The sequence below is a fragment of the Hordeum vulgare genome, chromosome 4H (assembly GCF_904849725.1).
Source record: "Hordeum vulgare subsp. vulgare chromosome 4H, MorexV3_pseudomolecules_assembly, whole genome shotgun sequence".
In the NCBI taxonomy this organism is placed as follows: Eukaryota; Viridiplantae; Streptophyta; class Magnoliopsida; order Poales; family Poaceae; genus Hordeum; species Hordeum vulgare.
The window spans coordinates 258,081,557-258,104,893 of NC_058521.1; the positions used below are offsets into that span (position 1 = coordinate 258,081,557).

At 50.1% G+C, this 23,337-nt stretch overlaps 2 protein-coding genes across 3 annotated transcripts in view; both read left to right on the top strand.

The window, feature by feature from the left end:
* LOC123448484 (E3 ubiquitin-protein ligase RNF25) overlaps positions 1 to 23,337 on the top strand; it is a 79,707-nt gene that overhangs the window by 52,475 nt on the left and 3,895 nt on the right. The window lies entirely within an intron of this gene.
* Positions 1,706 to 5,479, top strand: LOC123448486. Its single transcript, XM_045125400.1, has 2 exons — positions 1,706 to 4,786; positions 5,062 to 5,479. Exons 1-2 carry the CDS (start codon positions 4,264 to 4,266, stop codon positions 5,106 to 5,108), a joined length of 570 nt encoding a protein of 189 aa, XP_044981335.1. The 5' UTR covers positions 1,706 to 4,263; the 3' UTR covers positions 5,109 to 5,479.

Consider the following 23,337-nt stretch of genomic DNA (forward strand, 5'->3'; position numbering starts at 1 on the left):
TTAATCGGAGGTTTGACCAGCTGGTTGAGATGATAAGAAAGGGTGTCCCCCCTGCTGCCAATGAAGGAGATTCATCTTAAGAAGATGTTCAACAAAGGAGGGGTAATCTTGGAGCAAGACCGCCCTAGCAACGTGTTGGTCAACGTACTTCAAGAAGGCCAATTTATGTTGACGCTTCTGAAGGTGAAGAATATGATGATACCCTTGAAGAATCTGATCTCTATGCATATCGGAGAGTACCCAACCCTACATACAAGGTGAAAGCTGAGATCCCACCTTTTAATGGAAATGTTGATATTGAAGGGTGCCGTGATTGGTTATATGAAGTGGAGACTTTCTTTGAGGTGATGGAGGTTTCGGAAGATCGTAGAGTTCCTCTGGTCGCATACATGCTGAAAGGAGGAGCCGGTGCATGGTGGCACCGCGTTCAAGAAGAACGCATGCTAAGAGGAGAATCTCGTGTGAGAACTTGGCGGCAAATGAAAAGTCTTCTGAAAGGGAGGTTTTTACCTACTGATTATGACCAGATCCTATCCGTCCAACTCCAAAATTGTGCCCAAGGAAATAGGACTGTTTCAGATTACACGGAGGAGTTTCTAAGGCTACAAGTGAGGTGCAACCTTGCCGAAACTGAAGATCAACAAGTTGCAAGGTACATCAATGGTCTCAATGATGCTATTCAAGATCGATTGATGATGCAACAAATCTGGTCCATTGATCAAGCACAAGTTCTAGCCTTGAAGGCCGAGAGGTTTGGGAGGACAAGAAAGACAACCAAGGCTCCATATCCTCCATATCCTCATACCAAAGGCTCGTCTAGGGATCACACTAATAAAGTGGAAGAAAAGATCGCTCCACCAAAGGCAAAACGGCCCGTCCCCAAGCAAACCAGAGGCAAGGGTAAGGCAAATGAAGGCCCAAAGTGCTATAAACTTGGTAAAGAGGGACACATATCCAGCGGTTGTGCACTAAGAAAATTTCTGAACACTGTTAGGAAAGCAACTTATCATTATTGAAGGCCCAAGGGGCATATATATATTACACATGACTTGAGGTGTAAGGAAAGTAAACATAGACTAATAAGGACTCCTAGACTAATACTAATAGACTAATAAGGACTCCTAGACTAATACTAATACTTCCTAACACCCCCCCTCAAATGCAAAGCGTATGCAATAGCATTGCATTTGAAGAAGTGTAATACTAAAAAAATGATAATCCAAATCCGCGTCTTGAGAGTGTCATCGTAGCATGAAGAGTCTTCAAAACATGTCGAGTCGCCGAAGGAGATAACGAAGAGATGGCACATCAGAGGTAGACACCGCATCACTTGAAGATACAAGATAAGTATCAGGATAAGATGGGTTGTCAAAAGAAGATTGCACATCAAGAGGAAGACACCGAAGAGATGGCACATCAGAGGAAGACACCGCATCACTTGAAGATACAAAGTAAGTATCAAGAGAAGATGGGTTGTCAAAAGAAGATGACACATCAAGAGAATAAAGCATTGTGCAGAAAATCATAGTCCACGACAACCGACGGCGAAAGAAACTCGGCGGTTAAGGCACGATGGACGTAGATCGACAATGCAAAAGAAGTCCAGAAAATCCTATAGAAAACAACAAGGGCAAGTAGGCCACAAAAGTTGCATAGAAAGGATCAGGACCAAAGAAAAAGCCGACGGACAAAGGTATGGTGGACTCGCATGGCATGAGAAAACACAAAATATCAACGGATTTGGTGGACGCAGCGGAAAACAAGAAAGCTAAAAGCTAGGAAGCATACATGACACAAAGATGCAAAATCCATCGTGTATGCAGAAGACATTGTACTTTTTTTTAAGCTAAGCTGCGAAGTAGCAGCAGAAAGTAGCTAGCAGTAGCAGCACGTGGCTGATAGTAGCACTACCAGCAATGCACAACAGGAAACGCAATAGATAGTAGCACCACGTAGCAGCATCCCTATCCAGCAGCTAAGCATCGATCTGGATGGGAGACCCTGCTGCAGGGTGGTTGACTTGTAGCAGCCACCCGGGGCTGTGAGGCAACGTTGCAGCGGCCTTCGTGCGCAGCAGCGCTGGCCCGAGCGGAGAGCAGGGAGACTGACGAGACAGCCTGGTGAAGCTGATTCGTCCAGCGGCACCACAACGTACGCCACGGCGGATCTGGCTACAGGACGTCGACACCTCCCGCTCCGGCCAAGCCTGCGCATGCCTCCAGCGATGCGAAGAGTGCGACGACAACAAGGTCGTCCAGCTGCACCACAACGGACCGGGAGCCGGCCAGACGTAGCGGGACAGGGAGCAGGTCGCGGCGGGTGGAGTTGATACCAGATCGAGGCAGCAACGGCCTCCAGATCGAGGGAGCAGCGACCGAAATGAATCGGGAGCCGGCCGGACGTAGCGCCAGGAGAGGAGATCGAGCGGGGAGGCCCGCGGGGATCGAGCGGGATGGAGAGATTGGATCGGGAGGGCGAGTTGCTGCGCCCGAAAAAAATAACCTAAGCTCTAATACCATGTTAGGAAAGCAACTTATCATTATTGAAGGCCCAAGTGGCATATATATATGACACATGACTTGAGGTGTAAGGAAAGTAAACATAGACTAATAAGGACTCCTAGACTAATACTAATAGACTAATAAGGACTCCTAGACTAATACTAATACTTCCTAACAAACACAACTATCCATGATGGTGAAGACAATGAGGAAAAATACAAATCTGAAGATGTAGAGGGACAAGAGGTTTGTCAAGAAGAAGTTGAAGAGGTCGTATGTGTGATTCAGCGTCTCATATGTTCCACACCACAACCCGACGCCACACAACGGAAGAAAATATTTGAGAGCAAATGCACGGCGAATGGCAAGGTATGCAAATTAGTGATTGATAGTTGCAGTTGCGAGAATCTTATCTCCCAGAAGTTAGTGAACCATTTAGAGCTTGATGTTAGATGTGTATAGTCCCTTTGGTGTATATCCCCATTGTATCAGGGGTTTTCTTGCCTTTTACCACTTGTATAAGTACTGGCCCTTGGCCCCTGTGAATGTCAGTTGCTCATTCCTAACATGGTATCAGATGCTTAGGTTTTCCTCCCGCACGCTGCAGCTCCGGGCTCTCTCCCTCCACCGCCGCCATCGTTGCTAGCTGCTCCGGTCGCTCCGGTTCCCCTTGTCTGGCTGCTCTGGCCGTTCCCTCCTCGTCGGGCTGAGCTTCTGCTTTGTGTCACCGGCTGCCTCTTTGCCTGGCCACGCCCCTGGTTACCGCAGCCCCGCCTGCCTTCGTCGGGTCCGGCCGCCTCGCGCCTGGCCTCGCCCGGCCCCGTCCGTATGCGGTCGCCTCACGCCTGGCCCCGCCCAGCCCCGTCCGCATCCACCGTTGCTAGCTGCGCCTCGCCCTCGCGCGGCTGCTGCTCTCGCCCTCGTCCGGCCCTCGCGCAGCTGCTGCTCTCGCGCGGCTGCTATCCGCGACTGCCGCCGCCCCCTGCTCGTTCGGCCGCCCGCCGGCCACTCCCTGTCGGGCGGCTGCTCTTCCATCCGCAGCTGCTGCGTGCCCCGACTGGCTGCCGTCACCGCCGCCGTTGAGCTCGAGCCCGATCCAGATTTGGGTTGACCAAAAAAAAGAAGAAAGTAGAGAGCTCATCATGTCTTCTTCGAGCTATGTTGCTGTTCCTCGGTGCTCGGTGTCTTCGACGGCACCAACTATGCTGAGTTTGTGGGCTTCATGCGTATCCACATGCGTGGTCTTCGGCTGTGGGGCGTTCACTCTGGTGAACTCCCCTGCCCGCCATGCCCTGTTGCTCCCGTGGCTCCTATCCCGCCGGTGCCGCCTGTTCTGATTGCCAATGCTTCTCAGGCTGATCGGGATGCAGCCAAGTCTCTTGATGCTGCTGCGGTCGATGCTTATGATCAACATGTGTCTGCTTATTCAGATGCTCTTTCTGTCTACCAGGATGATCTGTTTGCTTACACTCAGTGGTGCAACGATGATGCTCGGGCTGTTGTTGTTCTCACTGCGAGTGTCCTCCCTCAGTTTGCCTCGGAGTTCATGGGTCTCGGCACCGTTGCAACAATGTGGTCTTATCTCTGTCAGCGCTATCAGCCCTCTGGTGATGCTCTCTACCTATCTGTGGTGCGCCAGGAGCATGCTCTTCAGCAAGGTGACTCTTTTGTTGATGAGTTCTACACACAGAGTTCCGCCATCTGGCGCCAGCTTGACTCTCTTCGGACAGCTGTGTGTGGCACTTGCCGTTGTTGCTAGACTATGCGGTCTGACTTGGAGTTTCAGCGTGTCCATGAGTTCTTAGCTCGCCTCCGCTCCGAGTTTGAGCCTTGGCATGCTCACTTGCTTGCTCGAGGCCGTGTTCCTATCACAGAGGTTCTTGCCGAGCTTCGTGCTGAGGAGACTTGCCTTCGTTCTGCTGGGTTGCTTGCGGTTCCCTCTGTGTTGGCTGTCCGAGCTCCTGTGCCATCTGCACCGCCACTCCTGCCCACACCCGCAGGGGTCGCCCTCTTTATACTGAGAAGGGCGGATCGCGCCGTGATACAGTCTTGTGGCTACTTCTCCAGGTCAGGCCACCCAGAGACTGATTGTCGCCAGAAACAGCGAGACCAGAGGCGCTCTTCCTTCAGTGGGAGTCCTACATCTTCCTCGACTCCGTCACTCACTGACCAGGACATTATCCGGCTCAAGCGCCTCCTGGCTTCTTCTGGCTCTTCATCAACGGGTTCCGCTGTAGCTGTGACAACTCTCACCCCTTCATCACCATCGGCACCTACACAGTCAGGTACATCTTCGTGGGTTCTGGATTCTGGAGCTTTTTTTCATATGACTTCTAATTCTTCTGCGTTGTCTTTTCTTCAACCTCTTGATTCGCCTGTTAATGTTCTCACTGCCGATGGCACTCCTCTTCCTGTTGCTAGTCGTGGCACTCTTTCTACTCCTTTTTCCGTTCCTAGTGTTTCTCATGTTCCCCTTCTTATCATGAATCTCTTCTTTGCTGCCCAACTTACTGATTCTGGTTGTCGTGTTATTCTTGACACTGACTCTTGCTCTATTCAGGAGCTTCACACCCAAGCTCTGGTTGGTGCTGGCCCTCGGCGCCGTGAGTCGGAGGGTCTTTGGGCGGTTGACTGGCTTCATGTTCCTTCCGCTGCCACCACTTCTGCCAGTTCTCATGTTCTTGGTGCCTCCTCTTCTGTGACCTTCCAACAGTGGCATCATCGACTTGGTCACCTATGTGGTTCTCGCTTGTCGTCGTTGGTGCGTCAGGGTGTCTTAGGGTCTGTATCCGGAGATGTATCTTTACATTGTAATGGTTGTAGGCTTGGCAAACAGACTCAATTACCTTATCCTATTAGTGAGTCTGTATCTCAACGTCCTTTTGACTTACTTCATTCTGATGTATGGGGACCTGCTCCTTTTGATTCGAAGGTGGCCATCGCTATTATGTTCTGTTTATTGATGATTTCTCTCGCTACACTTGGCTCTATTTTATGAAATCTCGTAGCGAGGTTCTCTCTATATATAAACGATTTGCTGGCATGGTTCACACCCAGTTTTCCGTGCCTATTTGCACTTTTCGTGCGGACTCCGCTGCAGAGTATATCTCCCAGATGTCGCGTGCTTTTCTTGCGGAACAGAGTGATGTTGCAAAACCTGGCAGGAACGCGATCGACAGAGAGGAATCACTTGCTAGATCGAGCGAAGGGAGAGAGACTAGGGTTTTGGAGCTGCTAACCGTCTGCAGCGTTTTCCTGGTGTTCTGTTATTCAGGCTCGAAACTGCCTGCCTATTACAAAGGGAAAACCCACGCCCTCGCAGCCCAGCCTACTGATCGTGCCATCCCACGATGCTACGCTTGCGGGGGGGGGGGGGGGGGGGGGGAACTACGACGCCGTCAATCCCGCGACTTTCATGTCATCCCATGAAGCGGTCTTGCCGGCGATTCTAAAGCCACTAGCTAACTTTACTGAAGAAGAAAAAACTACCCTGAACCGTACGTGCACGCCGACGGCCCGTTTATTCAGCTAATGTTTGATGCAGAGTTGGCAACGGGATTATCCTTCAAATCACCCCCTAATCCTGTTGCTCCTTCTTGACAAGGACGTTCCCAAGGCGACACCGGAGCTCTGTGAACTTCGCGCGCCCAAGCGACTTCGTCAGCAAGTCTGCCAGCTGATCCTCGGTTCGAACATGCTTCACTTCCACCTTTCTTTCTTCCACACATTCCCTGATATAATGATAACGCAGATCAATGTGTTTGCTCCTCTCGTTGTGCACTGGATTTTTGCTCAGCTCAATAGCTGATCTGTTGTCGACGTTGAGCTGCACTGTCTGGTTCTCAGTTGCAAGGATCTCCGAGACCAGCCTGCTGAGCCAAACTGCCTGCGTGGATGCTGTCGCAGCTGCAATGTACTCAGCCTCGCAGGACGACAAAGCTACGATCTTCTGCTTCTATGAACACCAAGTAATGATGCTCGGGCCGAGAAAGAAGACGAGTCCCGACGTGCTCTTCCTGTCAGTCAGATCGCCCGCATGGTCACTGTCGCTGTATCCTGTCAGTGCAGTACCTCCTCCTGCCTTATAGGTGCACCCGTAGCCGAGAGTCCCCTTAATATACCTGAGGATCTGCTTGATGATCAGCCAATGTTGCTTGCCCGGAGCCTCCAGGAACCTACTGGCCACCCCCACAGCGTAAGCTATATCTGGTCGTGTGTTGACCAAATACCTCAAGCTGCCAACGACACTTCGGTATCTGGTGGCGTCCACTGCTTCTCCGGTGTTCTTCCTCACTTTCAGACGATTCTCCATTGGTGTGTAGCTAGGGTTGCAGTCCACCATGTCCTCGTCCTCCAGAATCTTGGCCGCATAGCCTGATTGGCATACGGTGATCATGTCAGCCTCCTGCTTCACTTCGATCCCGAGGTAATAGCTGAGCAGCCTGAGATCTGTCATCTGAAACAGTTCCTGCATCTGGGCTTTGAAATGTGCAATTGCTCCAGCAGTGGTGTCTGTGATGATCAGGTCGTCCACATACACCCCCACCAGCAGGTAATCAGCTTCGTCACCACGCCTGTACAGAGCATGATCGAGTTTGCACCTCTCAAAACCAAGGGACTGCAGTGTGAGGTCTAGTTTTGCATTCCATGCCCGTGGTGCTTGTCGGAGCCCGTACAGAGCCTTCCGCAGCTTGAGCACCTTGTCAGCATTGTCGTTGTCGATGAAACCCGCCGGCTGATGCACATACGCCTCCTCCTCCAACTCCCCGTTGAGGAATGCCGATCGGACGTCCATATGGTGCACACTCCAGCTACGATGTCCAGCCATCGCAATAAGAATGCGCACTGTTTCTAGTCGAGCTACAGGAGCGAAGACCTCGTCGAAATCGATCCCCTGTTTCTGAGCATAGCCCTTCGCCACCAGTCGAGCCTTGTGCTTCACTATGTTCCCTGCCGGGTCTCGTTTCACCCTGTATACCCATTTCAAACCGATCGCACGGTGACCCGCCGGGAGTGTGGCGAGATCCCAGGTTTGATTGGATTGGATTGACTCCATCTCCACCTCCATGGCCTTCCTCCAAGCTGGCTCATCTAGGGCCTCGTCGACGGATGCTGGTTCTTCTGCAGCTGAGAGGCACAAACCACTGAACTCCAGCGTGCACGCGGGAGCATGATCAATGAGATACTCCACGGACTTGTACTGCAGCGGCACACCTTCAGAGTCGAAGGATTCGCCGACAGGTGCAGACACCCAACCATCGTCATCGGCGTCAGGTGGATCGGATGGAGGGGTGTTATCAGCTCCGGCTGGAGCAACCGTGTCGCTGGCTGAACCTGGACTGTGAGGTGAGTTCTCATACCTTGTTGGTGGTGTTGGTTCCCTCGTCGCCGGAAAGAGGGATGCCGTCGTTGTTCCTGTGGGCAAGGCGTACGTCACCGTCACTGGGGCGCCGGTGTCGGTGTACACGACCGCGAACCCCTTTGCTCGAGTGCTCTCCGGGTCGTCGCCGTTCGCGCTCCAATCCCACTTGCGATCTTCCTCGAAGTGCACATCTCGCGTGATGTGTAGACGCTTGGTCACTGGGTCATAAACCCGATAGCCTTTTGTCCCTGGTTCATATCCTACGAAGACGCCAGGGCGCGATCTGTCCGCCAGCTTCGTCACGCTAGGGCCGACGATCTTGATGTGGGCGACGCACCCGAATGTGCGCAGGTAGTCCACTGCCGGCTTCTTCCCGCGCCACGCCTCATACGGGGTGATTCCCCGCAAGCTCCTCGTCGGCGACCGGTTGAGAATGTGCACTGCGGTGCGCACGACCTCACCCCAGAACGTGCATGGCACGTCCATGGCCTTCATGAGGCTACGCGCCATCTCCACCACTGACTGGTTTCTCCTCTCCACAACCCCATTCTGCTGTGGGGAATAGGGCGCTGTCGTGTTCCTCTGAATCCCCAGTTTATCACAGTAAGTGTTGAATTCAGTCGACAGAAACTCACCCCCTCTGTCGGTGCGGAGAGCGCTCAGCTTCACGTTTGCCTGCATCTCGGCGTGGGCTTTGATCTTCTTGAAGAAACGAAAAGCTTCGTCTTTGCTCTTTAGTACCTCGAGCCACATGTACCTGCTGTAGTCATCGACAATCAGCAGGAAGTATCTGTTCCCGCTTGCTGTTGCTGGCGTGATCGGTCCACAGAGATCACCGTGGACTAGGTCGAGCGGCTTCTTAGCGCGGTACGTCGTCGCTCGCGGGAATGGGGTGCGGTGCATCTTCCCGATCGTGCACCCCTCGCAGAACTGCTCTGTGTGAGCGGGCTTCGGCATCCCGTGAACCATGTCTTTTGCTCCGAGGTCGTGTAGGGCACGGAAGTGCAGGTGCCCAAAGCGGGCGTGCCACCTCCATCCCTCATCTGTAGCGGCCGAGAGAAGACACACAGGGGCGGCCAAGTTCAGAGCCACGACGTAAAGCCGGTTGCTCGTCCGCCGCACCCGCGCCAAGAGAAGCTCCTGTCTGTCGTAGAGACAGAGCTCCCCGTTGTGGATCACGGATTTGCAACCATGTTCGTCTAGCTGCCCGAGGCTCACGATGTTGGTACGCAGCTGCGGGATGTAGTAGACATCAGAGAGTGTGCGGCGCTCTCCACTGCGGCACGAGAACAGGACTGCGCCGCGCCCCGCAATCTGAACCACGGAGCCGTCGCCGAACCAAACTTTCCCGCGCACAGTTTCGTCGATCTCTGTCAGCAGTTCACGGCAGCCGGTCATGTGATTGCTTGCACCGGTGTCGAGGTACCACTTGTCGTCGTTTGTGGCCGTGGGCACGACGCGCTCCTCATTGAGAAACACTTGCTCACCGCCTCCCTGCAGCGTGTCCTCGACGATCTCACTTTCGGCTGTCTGAACTGCATCTCCTGCCACGCACGTAGCGAGCAGCAGGGCAGGTTGTTCGATCTCTACCTGGGCAACATTTGCTTGTTGGGCCTGCTGCTCCCGCTGCTCCCTCTCTTTCTTGCGGCATTCCTTCACCCAGTGCCCCGGGATTCCGCAGTACCGACAATTCCCTTTGCGCCTGGGTTGAGTGGGTCCGCCGTTCCCGCGGCCACCTCCTTGGCCCCGGCCACCCCCACCTTGAGTGTTTCTGGGTTTGCCGTTGCCGCGACCGCGTCTGTCACCTGGGTTAGAGGAGCCGCCTCCTTGATCAGCCAGCTTGTCGCGGGCGCGCCACTCGTCGGCCATGAAGAGTAGCTGAGCCCTTGGTGCCGGCGCATCCTCGCGCTCGCGTTCCTCCACGACTAGCAGTCGGCCGCAGAGCTCCTCGAGGGACAGCAACTTCGTGTCCACCAGAGACTCTATTGCCACCGCCATCTCTCGATATGGTCTCGGCACCGTCCGGAGGACCTTGAGGACGGCCTTGTGCTCATCCACGGGATCTCCGAGCGCTGACTGTTCGTCGATGATCGTCCTCAACCTCATGACGTAGGACTCGATCCCCTCGCCATCCTTGTACCGGAGCGCTTCATACTCCGAGCGTCGGGTCCGCGCCTTGGCCTCGCGGACGCGCTCCACCCCGACACGCATCGTCTTCAAGGTGTCCCACGCCTCCTTGGCCGTGGACTTCGCCCCGAGTATGCGCATGAGCTCCGTTGGCACGCCCTTGAGGAGGGCGATCATCGCCCGCCTGTCGTCGCGCTCCGATCCTTGCCCCGTCTCCACCACGCGCCACAGCTCGTCAGCTTGGTAATCATGGCCCAGTCGGTGTAGTTCGTGCGCGTCAGCATCATCGGGGGGCCGCCACCGCCGCCTCCGCTGTGTACGACGCGCTCGACGACTCGCACCCCCGACGCCTCATCGGTGGTGAGACGCGCCAGGATCTTCTCCGCCGACGCAGCCGATCCCGTACCCTGATCCTCCTTCAATTGTGCCTGCGATTTCTCGTCACCGCTTCCGGCCATCGCTCCGACAGATCAGACATGGATCGACTAACCCCAAGGCTCTGATGCCACTTGATGTTGCAAAACCTGGCAGGAACGCGATCGACAGAGAGGAACCACTTGCTAGATCGAGCGAAGGGAGAGAGACTAGGGTTTTGGAGCTGCTAACCGTCTGCAGCGTTTTCCTGGTGTTTTGTTATTCAGGCTCGAAACTGCCTGCCTACTACAAAGGGAAAACCCACGCCCTCGTAGCCCAGCCTACTGATCGTGCCATCCCACGATGCTACGCTTGCGGGGGGGGGGGGGGGGGGGGGGAGGACTACGACGCCGTCAATCCCGCGACTTTCATGCCATCCCATGAAGCGGTCTTGCCGGCGATTCTAAAGCCACTAGCTAACTTAACTGAAGAAGAAAAAACTACCCTGAACCGTACATGTACAACTGCACGATGACAGCCCGTTTATTCAGCTAATGTTTGATGCAGAGTTGGCAATGGGATTATTCGTCACAGAGTACTCTTGCTTAGTTCTCATGTTCTGGTGCCCATGCTCAGAATGGCGTTGCGGAACGCAAGCATCGTCATCTCCTTCAGACGGCTCGTGCGCTGATGATCGCCGCTTCTCTTCCACCCCACTTTTGGGCTGAGGCCGTTTCGGCATCCACCTATCTCATCAACATTCAGCCATCGACTGCCTTGCAGGGTGGCATTTCGATGGAGTGTCTCACTTGTCGTTCTCCTGACTACTCAGCTTCGTATGTTTGGGTGTGTTTGCTACGTCCTTCTTGCCGCGCGAGAGCGCACCAAACTGACTGCTCAGTCAATAGAGTGTGTTTTTCTTGGCTACAACGATGAGCACAAGGGCTATCACTGTTGAGATCCTGTTGGTCGTCGGTTGCGCATTTCGCGTGATGTGACTTTCGATGAGTCTCGTTCATACTACCCTCGCCCTTCTTCCTCACGCTTTTCTATGGACGACCTTTTTTTTTTCTTCCCGATACCTCCTCCTATATGCCTCCTGTCTCGCCCCTTCCTCTGGCACCTCTCACTCTTCCTCATCCACCACCGACACCATCTTTGCCTCCATCCTCCGCCCACCCTCACCATTCGTATCTCCTTCCCCTCCATCCTCCTCCCCACCCTCATCATCCGTCTCTCCTTTTCCTCTCCACCACACTCGCAACCCTCGTAGTGAAGATGATCCTACTGATGCGCCCTCCACTTTCGGAGCGCCTCCCCTCATGCCTCCCCCGGTCCATAACCTTCGTGCTCGGCCTCGCCCCCGCCCCCCCCCCCCCCCCGCCTGATGGCTATTCTCCTGACCGTTATGGTCTCTCCGTTGTGGCTGAGCCCACTTCCTATCGGACTGCCATGACTCGGCCTGAATGGCAGCTTGCGATGCCCGAGGAGCTTGCTGCCCTTGAGCGCAATCGCACATGGGATCTGGTTTCCCTTCCTTCCGGTGTTCGTCCCATCACCTGCAAGTGGGTCTATAAGATTATGACTCGCTCCGATGGTTCTCTTGAGCGCTACAAAGCTCGCTTTGTTGCTCGTGGCTTTCAGCAGGAGCAAGGACGCGATTATGATGAGACTTTTGCTCCTCTAGCCCACATGACCACTGTCTGCACTCTCCTTATTGTGGCCTCTGTTCGACATTGGTTTGTGTCTCAAATTGACGTGTAGAACGCTTTTCTCGATGGTGAGTTGCGTGAGGAGGTTTATATGCAGCTACCGCCGGGGTACCATGCTCCTCATGGTATGGTCTGCCATCTTTGCCGCTCACTCTATGGTCTAAAACAGGCTCCTCGCGCCTGGTTTGAGCGTTTCGCCTCTGTGGTGACTGTCGCGGGCTTCTCTCCCAGTGATCATGACCCCGTGTTGTTCGTTCACACATCTCCTCGTGGTCGGACTCTTCTCTTTTTCTATGTTGATGACACGATCATCACTGGTGATGACTCCGACTACACTGCCTTTGTTGAGGCCCGCCTTCGCGACCAGTTCCTCATGTCTGATCTTGTTCCCTTTCGCTATTTTCTTGGGATTGAGATTTCTTCGACTCCTGATGGCTTCTTCATCTCCCAGGAAAAATATATTCAGGATCTTCTTGCTCGTTCCATTCCCGGTGATGAGCGCACTGTTGTGACTCCTATGGAGCTCAACGTTCAGCTTCGTGCTACTGACGGTGATCCTCTTCCTAATCCCACTCGCTATCGTCACCTCGTTTGGAACCTTGTCTATCTTGCTGTTACGCGTCCTGACATCTCCTATCCTGTCCATATTCTCAGTCAGTTTGTTGCAGCTCCCACCTTTGTCCACTATAGTCACCTCCTCCGTGTTCTATGATATCTTCGTGGCACGATCTCTCATCGCCTTTTCTTTCCCCGCTCCATCTCACTACAGCTCTAGGCCTACTCTGATGCTACGTGGGTTAGTGATCCCTATGATCGCCGCTCGCTATCTGCTTACTGTGTTTTTCTTGGTGGCTCTCTCATTGTCTGGAAGACCAAGAAACAGACTGCAGTTTCTCGCTTGAGTACCGAGGCTGAGTTGCGTGCGATGGCTATGTTGACAGCTGAGGTGATCTAGTTACGATGGTTACTTGAGGACTTTGGTATGTCTGTTACTACATCGACTCCCTTACTGTCTGACAGCACAGGTGCTCTCAGTATCGCGCGAGATCCGGTGAAGCATGAGCTCACCAAGCACATCAGTGTGGATGCCCACTTTGTGCGTGCTGCTGTGCAGGATCAGACTCTCGCTCTTCACTATGTGCCCTCTGAGTTACAGTTGGCGGATTTCTTCACGAAGGCACAGATTTGAGCGCAGCATGGGTTCTTTCTCTCCAAACTCAGTGTTGACCCACCATGAGTTTGAGGGGGGGGGGGGTTAGATGTGTATAGTCCCTTTGGTGTATATCCCCACTGTATCGGGGGTTTTCTTGCCTTTTACCACTTGTATAAGTACTGGCCCTTGGCCCCCTGTGAATGTCAGTTGCTCATTCCTACCACTTGAAACCCATGATCATCCAAATTCCTACACTATTGGATGGATCAAGAAAGGAGTGAATATGAGGATCACCAAACAATGCAACCTGCCACTTTCTTTGGGCAAACATTATCGCTCAAATGTGTTGTGTGACGTAGTTGATATGGACGCCAACCATGTTCTTCTTGGGAGACCTTGGCAATTTGATGTGGATACTACACACAAGGGCAAAGAAAATTCTTACTCTTTCATTTGGAACAAGAGAAAGAACATTATTCTACCAAATAAAACTGAAGATAATATCTCTAAGGAGGAGGGGAAAACTATGTTAACTATCTCCCATACCTCTCATGAGTTTATGGAAGACTTGAAGGAGGCAAATTTGTGTGTTGCACTTATTGTAAAAGGAGGAGCACCCGGCTGTTGAAATACCAGCAAAGGTACGTGGCTTATTAGCAGAATTTTATCACATACTTGGGAAGCCACAAGGTCTGCCACCGATGAGAGGAATTCAACATAGGATTGACTTAATTCCAGGAGCAAGTCTCCCTGATCTTCCGCACTATCGAATGAGCCCAAAAGAGCATGATATATTGAAGGAGAAAGTGGAGCAAAAGGGGCACATTCGAGAGAGTATTAGCCCATGTGCTGTACCAGCCCTACTCACGCCAAAGAAAGATGGATCTTCGCACATGTGTACGGACAGTAGAGCCATTAACAAGATCAACATAAGGCATAGATTCCCTATTCCCTGTTTGGATAATACTCCCTCCGTCCCAAAATAACTGTCTTAAGCTTAGTACAATTTTGTATTAGAGCTAGTACAAAGTCAAGACAGTTATTTTGGGACGGAGGGAGTATGTTGGATCAACTTAGTGGGGCAAGAGTGTTCACAAAGCTAGATTTAAGAAGTGGATGTCATCAAACCCCGCATCAGACCCGGGGATGAATGGAAAACCGCCTTCAAGACAAAGGAAGGGTTGTTTGAATGGCTAGTCATGCCATTTGGACTCTCAAATGCACCAAGTACCTTTATGCATTTGATGAATCAAGTCCTTCAACCCTTCTTATCCCACTTTGTTGTGGGCTATTTCGATGACATCTTAATCTATAGCAAGGATGAGGATGAACACTTTGATCACATTCGGAAGGTGCTAGAAGTGCTAAGGGAAAATGAACTCTATTTCAACATTAAGAAATGTGTTTTCCTGCAAACATAACTTATCCTAGAATTCATGTATCCGTGTTGATGATTCCTAGGTTGAAGCAATCCGAGAATGGCCAACTCCGAAGACCATTTCTGAGGTAAGAAGTTTCCATGGCCTCCAACTCTCTATAGGCGATTTGTGAAGAATTTCAACACTATTATGGCACCAATTACCGAGTGCCTGAAGAAAGGAAAGTTCCAATGGAAAGAGGCGGTTGAAGCTAGTTTCAATGAGATCAAGCAAAAACTTTCACAAGCTCCTGTCTTGGTAGTACCTGATTTCAACAAGACTTTTGAGTTGTAGTGTGATGCAAGTGGAGTAGGCATTGGAGCTGTTCTATCTCAAGAAAGGAAGCCCATTGCTTTCTTTAGTGAGAAGTTAAGCGAAGTTAGACAGAAATGGAGTACTTATCAACAAGAATTGTGTGCCATTTTCAGAGCTTTGAAAATTTGGGGAGTCTATTTGCTGCCTAAAGAATTTGTCGTTTACTCCTTACAGCATTGTAGAAATCAAAAACATGTTGATCGCATGCTAGCAAGATGGGCAGCATATCTTGAGAGGCTTAACTATCTCATCATGCATAAATCTGGAACGACTAACCGAGTGGCTGATGATTTGAGTCGTCGTGCATGCCTCTTGACTTCTTTTGAGGCTGAATTTTCAGGCATGGATCAAATAAAGGAGTTGTAGGATCCCTAAAAAAAATAAAGGAGTTGTAGGAGGATGACGAAGACTTTGGGCCATGTTTGGGTAAACATGCAAGAGGCCAGCCGTTGGGTGATGGCTATTTGGTGCAAGATGACTATCTCCTCAAAAATGATCTTGTGCATTTCAAGAAGTTCTCTATGTGACAAACTAGTTAGAGAGCTTCATTCAAGCAATCTTAGTGGCCATGTTGGACGGGACAAGACTATCGCTAACCTGGTAGCTCGTTTACTTTTGGCCGCAACTAAAGAGAGATTCTAGAAAGTTTGTTCGACGGTGCCCCATATGTCAAACTTGCAAAGGCCAAGTTCATAACACAGGGTTATACATGCCTTTGCCTGTTCCTGTTGCTCCATGGGAGGACATCTCTATGGACTTCGTCTTGGGCTTGCCAAGAACAAGACGAGGGAGTGATGTTGTGTTTGTGGTCGTGGACAGATTCTCTAAGATGGCTCATTTCCATCCCATGCCGCAAGACAACGGATGCTCATCATGTAGCAAACTAATTCTTTCGAGAAGTGTTAAAACTTCATGGAGTTCCAAGGTCCATCTTCTCAGACCGTGATAACAAGTTCCTTGCTGCATTTTGGCTCACTTTGTGGAAACAATTCAATATTGAATTGAAATTTTCTAGCACTTATCATCCACAAACAAATGGACAAACGGAAGTGGTAAACAAGTTTTTGGGTAATCTGACCCGTTGCATTTGTGGAGAAAGGGACAATGGGCTTTGGCTTTATCTCTTGCAGAGTTCTCCTACAATAACTTCAAGCATAGATCCACAGGAAGGAGTTGTGTCTTCATTGTCTACACTAAAGTTCCAACACATATGGTGGACCCGGTGAAGCTACCATCAAGGGGAAATTCAAAATCAGCATTGTCCTTTGCTGATAATTACACTGAACTATTTGAAGAGATTCGTGGTGTTTTGGAAGCACAAAATTAGAAATATAAACAACTTGTTGATTGCAAAAGGAGGCCAAAATCATTCCAAGTTGGTGATAAGGTTGTTAGGAAAGCAACTTGTCTCTATTGAAGGCCCAATGGGCATATATATATTACTCAAGACTTGAGATGCAAGGAAAGTAAACATAGACTAATAAGAACTCCTAAACCAATACTAGTACTCCCTCCGTTCCAAAATAACTGTCTCAACTTTACACTAGGTCTAGTACAAAGTTGTACTAAGCTTAAGACACTTATTTTGGGACGGAGGGAGTACTTCCTAACAAAGGTGATGGTCTACCTCCGAAAAGAGAGGCTGCCTTTAGGTGTTAAAGGGAAGTTTAGGCAGCGAAAGTATGGGCCCTTCTCTATCATGAGGAAGATAAATGATAATGCTTATGTGATAGATCTTCCAAGCGATACGGATATATCAAACACTTTCAATGTTGCCGACTTGACCCTCTACCATCCAGGAGAAGCGCTCTATGAAGATAACTCGGGCGAGTTCCAAACAATAGTTGAGAAAAAAAATAACATGCCAGATCTGTTTGGCTACTTCTAGATACTTCCACTCTAGTGTAGTATTTCTTTTCTTTTCTTTATATTACCTACTGTTTTCTAGAGCCTTCTAGTTATGAGTAGCTATGAGTAGAATGATAAATGTTAAGTGATGTTTTCTAGAGTGTTCTAGCCATAACTAGAAGTATGTGAAGGCTTCCCCAAAGCCCTATAAATAGAGGTCCTCACCTCTAGTCTATAACCAGACTATGTATCCTCACTACCTATAATAGAACTTGATGTTCTTATCTAAGATCTTGGAGTAGATCTTGTGCCCCAGGAGTTCTGGATTGAACTCTTGCTGCCATATTGGCCTGCACTCGCCTCTAGAGCGATATCTAGCGCATCACGTTGAAGTAGTTCCTTCAACACTTGTGCTGTACACATTGTAGCAGCAAGGTGGAGTTGCTCCTCCACAACCTTGTGCTGCTTCACCATGGCCGACCTCATAGGCATGAAACCAAATTGATTTTTGGTTACGCTTGTCATTCTTCTCAAGCGGTGCTCAATGACTCTCTCCTACAGCTTCATTGTATGGCTCATCAGCTTAATTCCACGGCAATTAGTGCAACTCTGAACACCCCCCTTGTTCTTAAAGATTGGTACTAAGGGGCTGTTTGGTTTGAGCGAGCTCCAACCTTACCAATCGCTGGCTGGCCAAAATATTGACACATGAACCAGAGGCCCATGCCCTGCCAAAATATTGGCTGCGAATTGAACTAGAGATGCTGTGGAGGTGTGGGCGCACCAAATTTTTGGCTTGCATCCAAATGGGCATCCAGAGCTGGTCAATGACCAATATTTTGGCAGGCTGTGGTGGGCCAATGATCCAAACAGCCCGTAATATAATCCGTCTCCATTATTTGACATCTTGTTTGCCCGAAAAATGAGCTTGAGAAGCTTAGTTAGCCATATTATCGCTATGTGTCCAAGGCCTCTCCACACCTTAATGGGGATACAGTCTGGGCCCATCGCCTTGCCTCCTTTGATCCTTTTTAAAGCCTCCTTGACTTTAGACTTCTGGATTCGCCGCACTGAACACATGCTGGTATCATCAAAGGAGTCGTCCAGTTCAATGGTAGGGCTCTCCCTCTCCCCATTGAATAGCTTGTCAAAGCACTCCCGTCATCTATGTCTAATCTCCTCGTCCTTCACCAGGAGCTGGTCTTCTCCATCCTTGATGCATTTGACTTGGTCGACATCCCTCGTCTTCCTCTCGGATTTTGGCCATCTTTTTTGACTCCCCTTTTGCCTTCCTTCGTGTCTAACCACTGGTAGAGGCCCTTGTACGCCCGACTCCTTCACTCGCATCTCGTTTTGCGGCCTTTTTTGTCATTTTGTACTTCTCCATCATGTCTGCACTCCTATCGAGGTAAAGTTTTTTGAAACAACTTTTCTTCTCCTTAATAGCCTTTTGGACATCATCATTCCACCACCAGGTGTCTTTAGCTTTGCTTCTACTTCTCCTGGACACCAAACTTCTCTGAAGCCACCTTACGAATGCAATTCGCCATCTTCATTCACATATTGTTTGCATCGTCTCCTTCCTCCCAAGGGCCCTCCTTAATGACCATCTCCTTGAACGCCCGAGCTGCATCCCCATTGAGCATCCACCACTTTGTTATAGCGACTTTGGCATGCTTATCCTGTTGGACACGAATCCGAAAGCGGAAGTCAGCCACCACAAGCTTATGTTGAGGGACAACACTCTCTCAAGGTGTGGCCTTACAGTTTAGGCACGCTCGTCTGTCTTCTCTTGTCTTCTCTTCTCGAGAGGATGAAATCAATTTGGGTAGAGTGTTGACCGCTGCTTAAACTCACTAGATATAATACTTTTTTTGAAGAGGGTGTTAGCTACGAACATGTCATAGGCTTAAGACATCTTCTCCTTCAAGATTCCTGATGCCATAGCCAAAGCCCCATGCATCCCATCAAAACCTGTGTTAGATGTACCCACATGGCCATTTAGCTCTCCTATGAACTCTGAAATATAGGTACACTTCTAATCATGTCCTTCAGGCCTTCCCAGAACTCCCTCTTGGTGTTCTTATTGTGGTCTACTTGCGGGGCATACACGCCGATTGTTAGGAAGTATTAGTATTAGTCTAGGAGTCCTTTTTAGTCTATTAGTGTTAGTCTAGGAGTCCTTATTAGTCTATGTTTACTTTCCTTGCACCTCAAGTCATGTGTAATATATATATGCCCCTTGGGCCTTCAATACAGACAAGTTGCTTTCCTAACATGGTATTAGAGCTGAGGTTATTTTTTCGGGCGCCGCAACTCGCCCTCCTGATCCAATCTCGCGCGTCGCCGCTGCTTTTCTTGCGTGGTCGGATCTGGTTGCTCTCCCATCGCAGTCCTCCCCGTCGTGCTCCCTCACCGCGTGCCTCTTGCCGAGCCGCTGCTCACCCCTTCCTGGATCGGATCGGGCCTCCTCTCCCGTTCCCGATCCTATAAGGATCTCCCTGCCCGTGCTCGAAGCCCTCACCGATCGAGAAGAGCGGGGAGGCCCGTCCCGCAGGCCCCGCCGGCCCTCGCGGGTCTTTGTCCCCGGCTGCTGCAAATCAGGCCGGATCCCACCAGCCCCTGCCGGATCTCGCGACGCCGCCACTCTGTCCCGCTGCGTCAACGACGCTACTCCCAGATCGCCCACTATGGCCGCTGCAACGTCGCCTCACGGCCCCGGGTGGCTGCTACAAGTCAACCACCCTGCAACAGGGTCTCCCATCCAGATCGATGCGCTTGGCTGCTGGATTGGGGTGCTGCTACGTTGTGCTACCATCTACTGTGTTTCGTGTTGTGCGTTGCTGGTAGTGCTACTATCAGCCACGTGGTGCTGCTAGTCACACCATGGATCTGGTTTCCACAGTACAAAAATATAATCTTTTATGTTTCTTCCGCTGCCATCATCCCTAGTCTTGTTTTTTTTTTTGGGTTTTCCGCTGCATCCACCAAATCCGTTGATATTTTGTGTTTTCTCATGCCATGCGAGTCCACCATACCTTAGTCCGTCAGTCTTTCTCCGGTCCTGATTCTTTCTATGCAACTTTTGTGGCCTACTTGCCCTTGTTGTTTTCTATAGGATTTTCTGGAATTCTTATCCGCCGAGCTTCTTTCGCCGACGGTTGTCGTGGACTATGATTTTCCGCGCAATGCTTTATTCTCTTGATGTGCCATCTTCTTTTAACAACCCATCTTCTCTTGATACTTATGTTGTATCTTCAAGTGATGCGTTGTCTTCCTCCTGATGTGCCATCTTCTTTTGACAACCCATCTTCTCTTGATACTTATGTTGTATTTTCAAGTGATGTGGTGTCTTCCTCTTGATGTGCCATCTTCTTTTGATAACCTATCTTCTCTTGATACTTATCTTGTATCTTCAAGTGATGCGGTGTCTACCTCTGATGTGCCATCTCTTCGTTATCTCCTTCGGCGACTCGACAAGTTTTGAACACTCTTCATGCTACGATGACACTCTCAAGACGCGGATTTGGATTATCATTTTTCTTTTTAGTATTACACTTCTTCAAATGCAATGCTATTGCATACGCTTTGCATTTGAGGGGGGGTGTTAGGAAGTATTAGTATTAGTCTAGGAGTCCTTATTAGTCTATTAGAATTAGTCTAGGAGTCCTTATTAGTCTATGTTTACTTTCCTTGTACCTCAAGTCATGTGTAATATATATATGCCCCTTGGGCCTTCAATACAGACAAGTTGCTTTCCTAACACCGATAACATTGAGAATTAAGTCTCGAACTACCAGCTTGGCCAGGATAACCCAGTCACCAGATCTCTTGACGTCTATCACTCCATACTTGAGGCTCTTGTTGATCCAGATGGCTACTCCATTTCTGCTTGTACTCGTTTTCGTGGGGCGGGTATCCTCCACCTGTCCCCCTCCATTTGGTCTCTTGGACGCAAAGGATATCTACACCTCTCTTCACCGCTGTATCGACTAGCTCCCAAACCTTAACTAGCAGGGATACTACGTTCCAGCTACCTAAGTGGATCCTCCTAGGTTATTATCTTAAATAAAACAAATGTAGTTTTGACTTCCAGTGGTTGCTTTATATTCCTTTTTCTTGATGACCACGTTTGAAAGATAACAGGATAGCTGTTATATTCATTGTAAAGAAGAAGACGGTACAAGGACCTGAACTGCTCGTTTTATTAAGGAAAAACCGGGCGAAAACTGTTGTCTTTTGAACGTGCGTATGCAGCTGTACAGGCGTGCCTACGCGATTCTTGCTTCGGCCGGCTACTTGACGGAACTTGCGTAACTAGCGACACGAATAAAACTGATCGATGGATTTGATGGCTAAAGGCTCGTTGCTTTGTATTGCTTTTCGTTTTTCTGGTGTTACAATCAACACCCCTAGGGTGTCTTTTATACACGTCCACAAGGGACTATAGAAATAGACTAGGACTAGGAATCCTAATACTACTAGGACTCGGTTTGGCTTTCTTTCCTAATCCTAAAGAAACAACATGATTAACTTCTACATTCACCTCCTTAATCTTGTTGCTTGACTTCACTTCTTGCACTCCGACTTTCCTCCTCATCTCGATGAACTTCTGTCGACCGAGGGACTTGGTGAAAATATCGGCAAGTTTGTTCTTTCGTGTTCACATGTTGAACCTCGATCAACCCTTCTTCAATGCACTCCCGGATATGGTGGAACCGGGTATCTATGTGCTTGCTCCTTTCGTGATGAACCGGATTTTTGCACGAGATTGCAGCTTGGTTATCGATCTTCAGTGACACCTTCTGCACCTCCCGCTTTGCAAGAATAGCTAGGAGTCTTCTCAGCCACACTGCTTGACAAGCCGCCGTGCTTGCCGCTATGTATTCTGCCTCGCATGAAGACAGTGCCACCACTTTTTGCTTCTGAGAATTCCAGCTAATCGGATTCGGGCCAAGGTAGAAAACCATGCCCGTTGTGCTCTTTCGGTCATCAACATCACCTGCCATGTCACTATCTGAATATCCACGAAGGATCAATCCTTCCTTTCCCTTTCTGTACGTGCAACAAAGATTAATGGTGCCTTTCACATAGCGCAAGATTTGATTGACCGCGCTCATGTGCTCAGTTGTCGGATTCTCCATGAAACGACTCACGATCCCGACTGAATAAGCCAAGTCAGGTCGGGTATGCACCAAATATCTTAGGCTGCCCACAATGCTTCGATACATTGTGGTGTCCACCGGCGGATTTGAGCTACGCTTGCTCAACTTGTGACGTTGGTCCATTGGAACTTGTGTCTCGTAGCAATCTGACATGCCACACTTTTCCAATAACTTGACCGCATAAGCCGATTGACATAGGGAAATCTTTCCGGAGCTTTGCTTCACTTCGATGCCCAAGTAATAGTTGAGTAATCCCAGATCGCTCATGCTAAACTTGTTCTTCATTTGCGCCTTGAAACGTTCAATTTCTTGTACGCTATCTCCGGTGATAATCAGATCGTCGACATAAACTCCAACTAGCATTGAGCCTTTGGAGTTCTTTGTATAGACTGCGTGCTCGAGGGGACATCTCTTGAACCCGAGCGAGACCAGACTTCGGTCTAACTTTGAGTTCCAAGCTCTTGGCGCTTGCTTCAACCCGTAAAGTGCCTTCTTGAGCTTGTAAACTTTCCCTTCTTCACCTTTCTTCTCGTAGCCGAGGGGTTGTTCCACGTACACTTCTTCTGTGAGATCGCCGTTGAGGAAAGCGGATTTAACATCCATATGATGAACCTTCCAATCCTCTTGTGCTGCCAAAGCTAGGAGCAATCTCACCGTCTCGATTCGAGCAACCGGTGCAAACACCTCATCATAGTCAACTCCTTGACGTTGTACGTAGCCCTTTGCAACTAGTCTTGCCTTGTACTTCACAATGGCACCCTCCGTGTCCTTCTTTAACTTGTAAACCCACTTCAAACCTATAGTCTTTTGGTTTGGAGGTCGGGTTACCAAAGTCCACGTGCCATTGCTCTCAATCGCCTTCATCTCCTCATCCATGGCGTGCGTCCAACTAGGACTTTTGCTCGCCTCTACGAAGTTCGCCAGCTCCTCAACTCCGAAAAGACATAGTCCGGAGTATTTGAGAGTAACTGGCTTTGTGTACTTGTAGACTTTCTTGAGGGTCTTGTAGCGACGAGGCCCTGAGGAATCCGTTGTGGCTTGCGAAGGAGGTGACACAAATTGTGTCGATGTTGATGCACTTGAGGAAGATGGCTGAGTCTCGGGCGTGTCATCGACATCCGCGTCGTCGGCGTAGTCGTCGTGATCATGATCATCATCTTGATTGTCATCGTCACTATGGGCCTCGTTGTCGATGTTGTCGTCGAGATCTCCACCCGTGCCGTGCGCTTCGTTGTCGCTATCTCCTTGCGACTTATGCACGTCGTCGTCGGTGTCGGTGTCGGCACCATGATGATCACTACCATTGTGGTAACCTTGGTCGGGCGTCTTATCAACCACTTGGACATCCTCCCCTGCATCATCATCAGTGGAAATTCAACCGT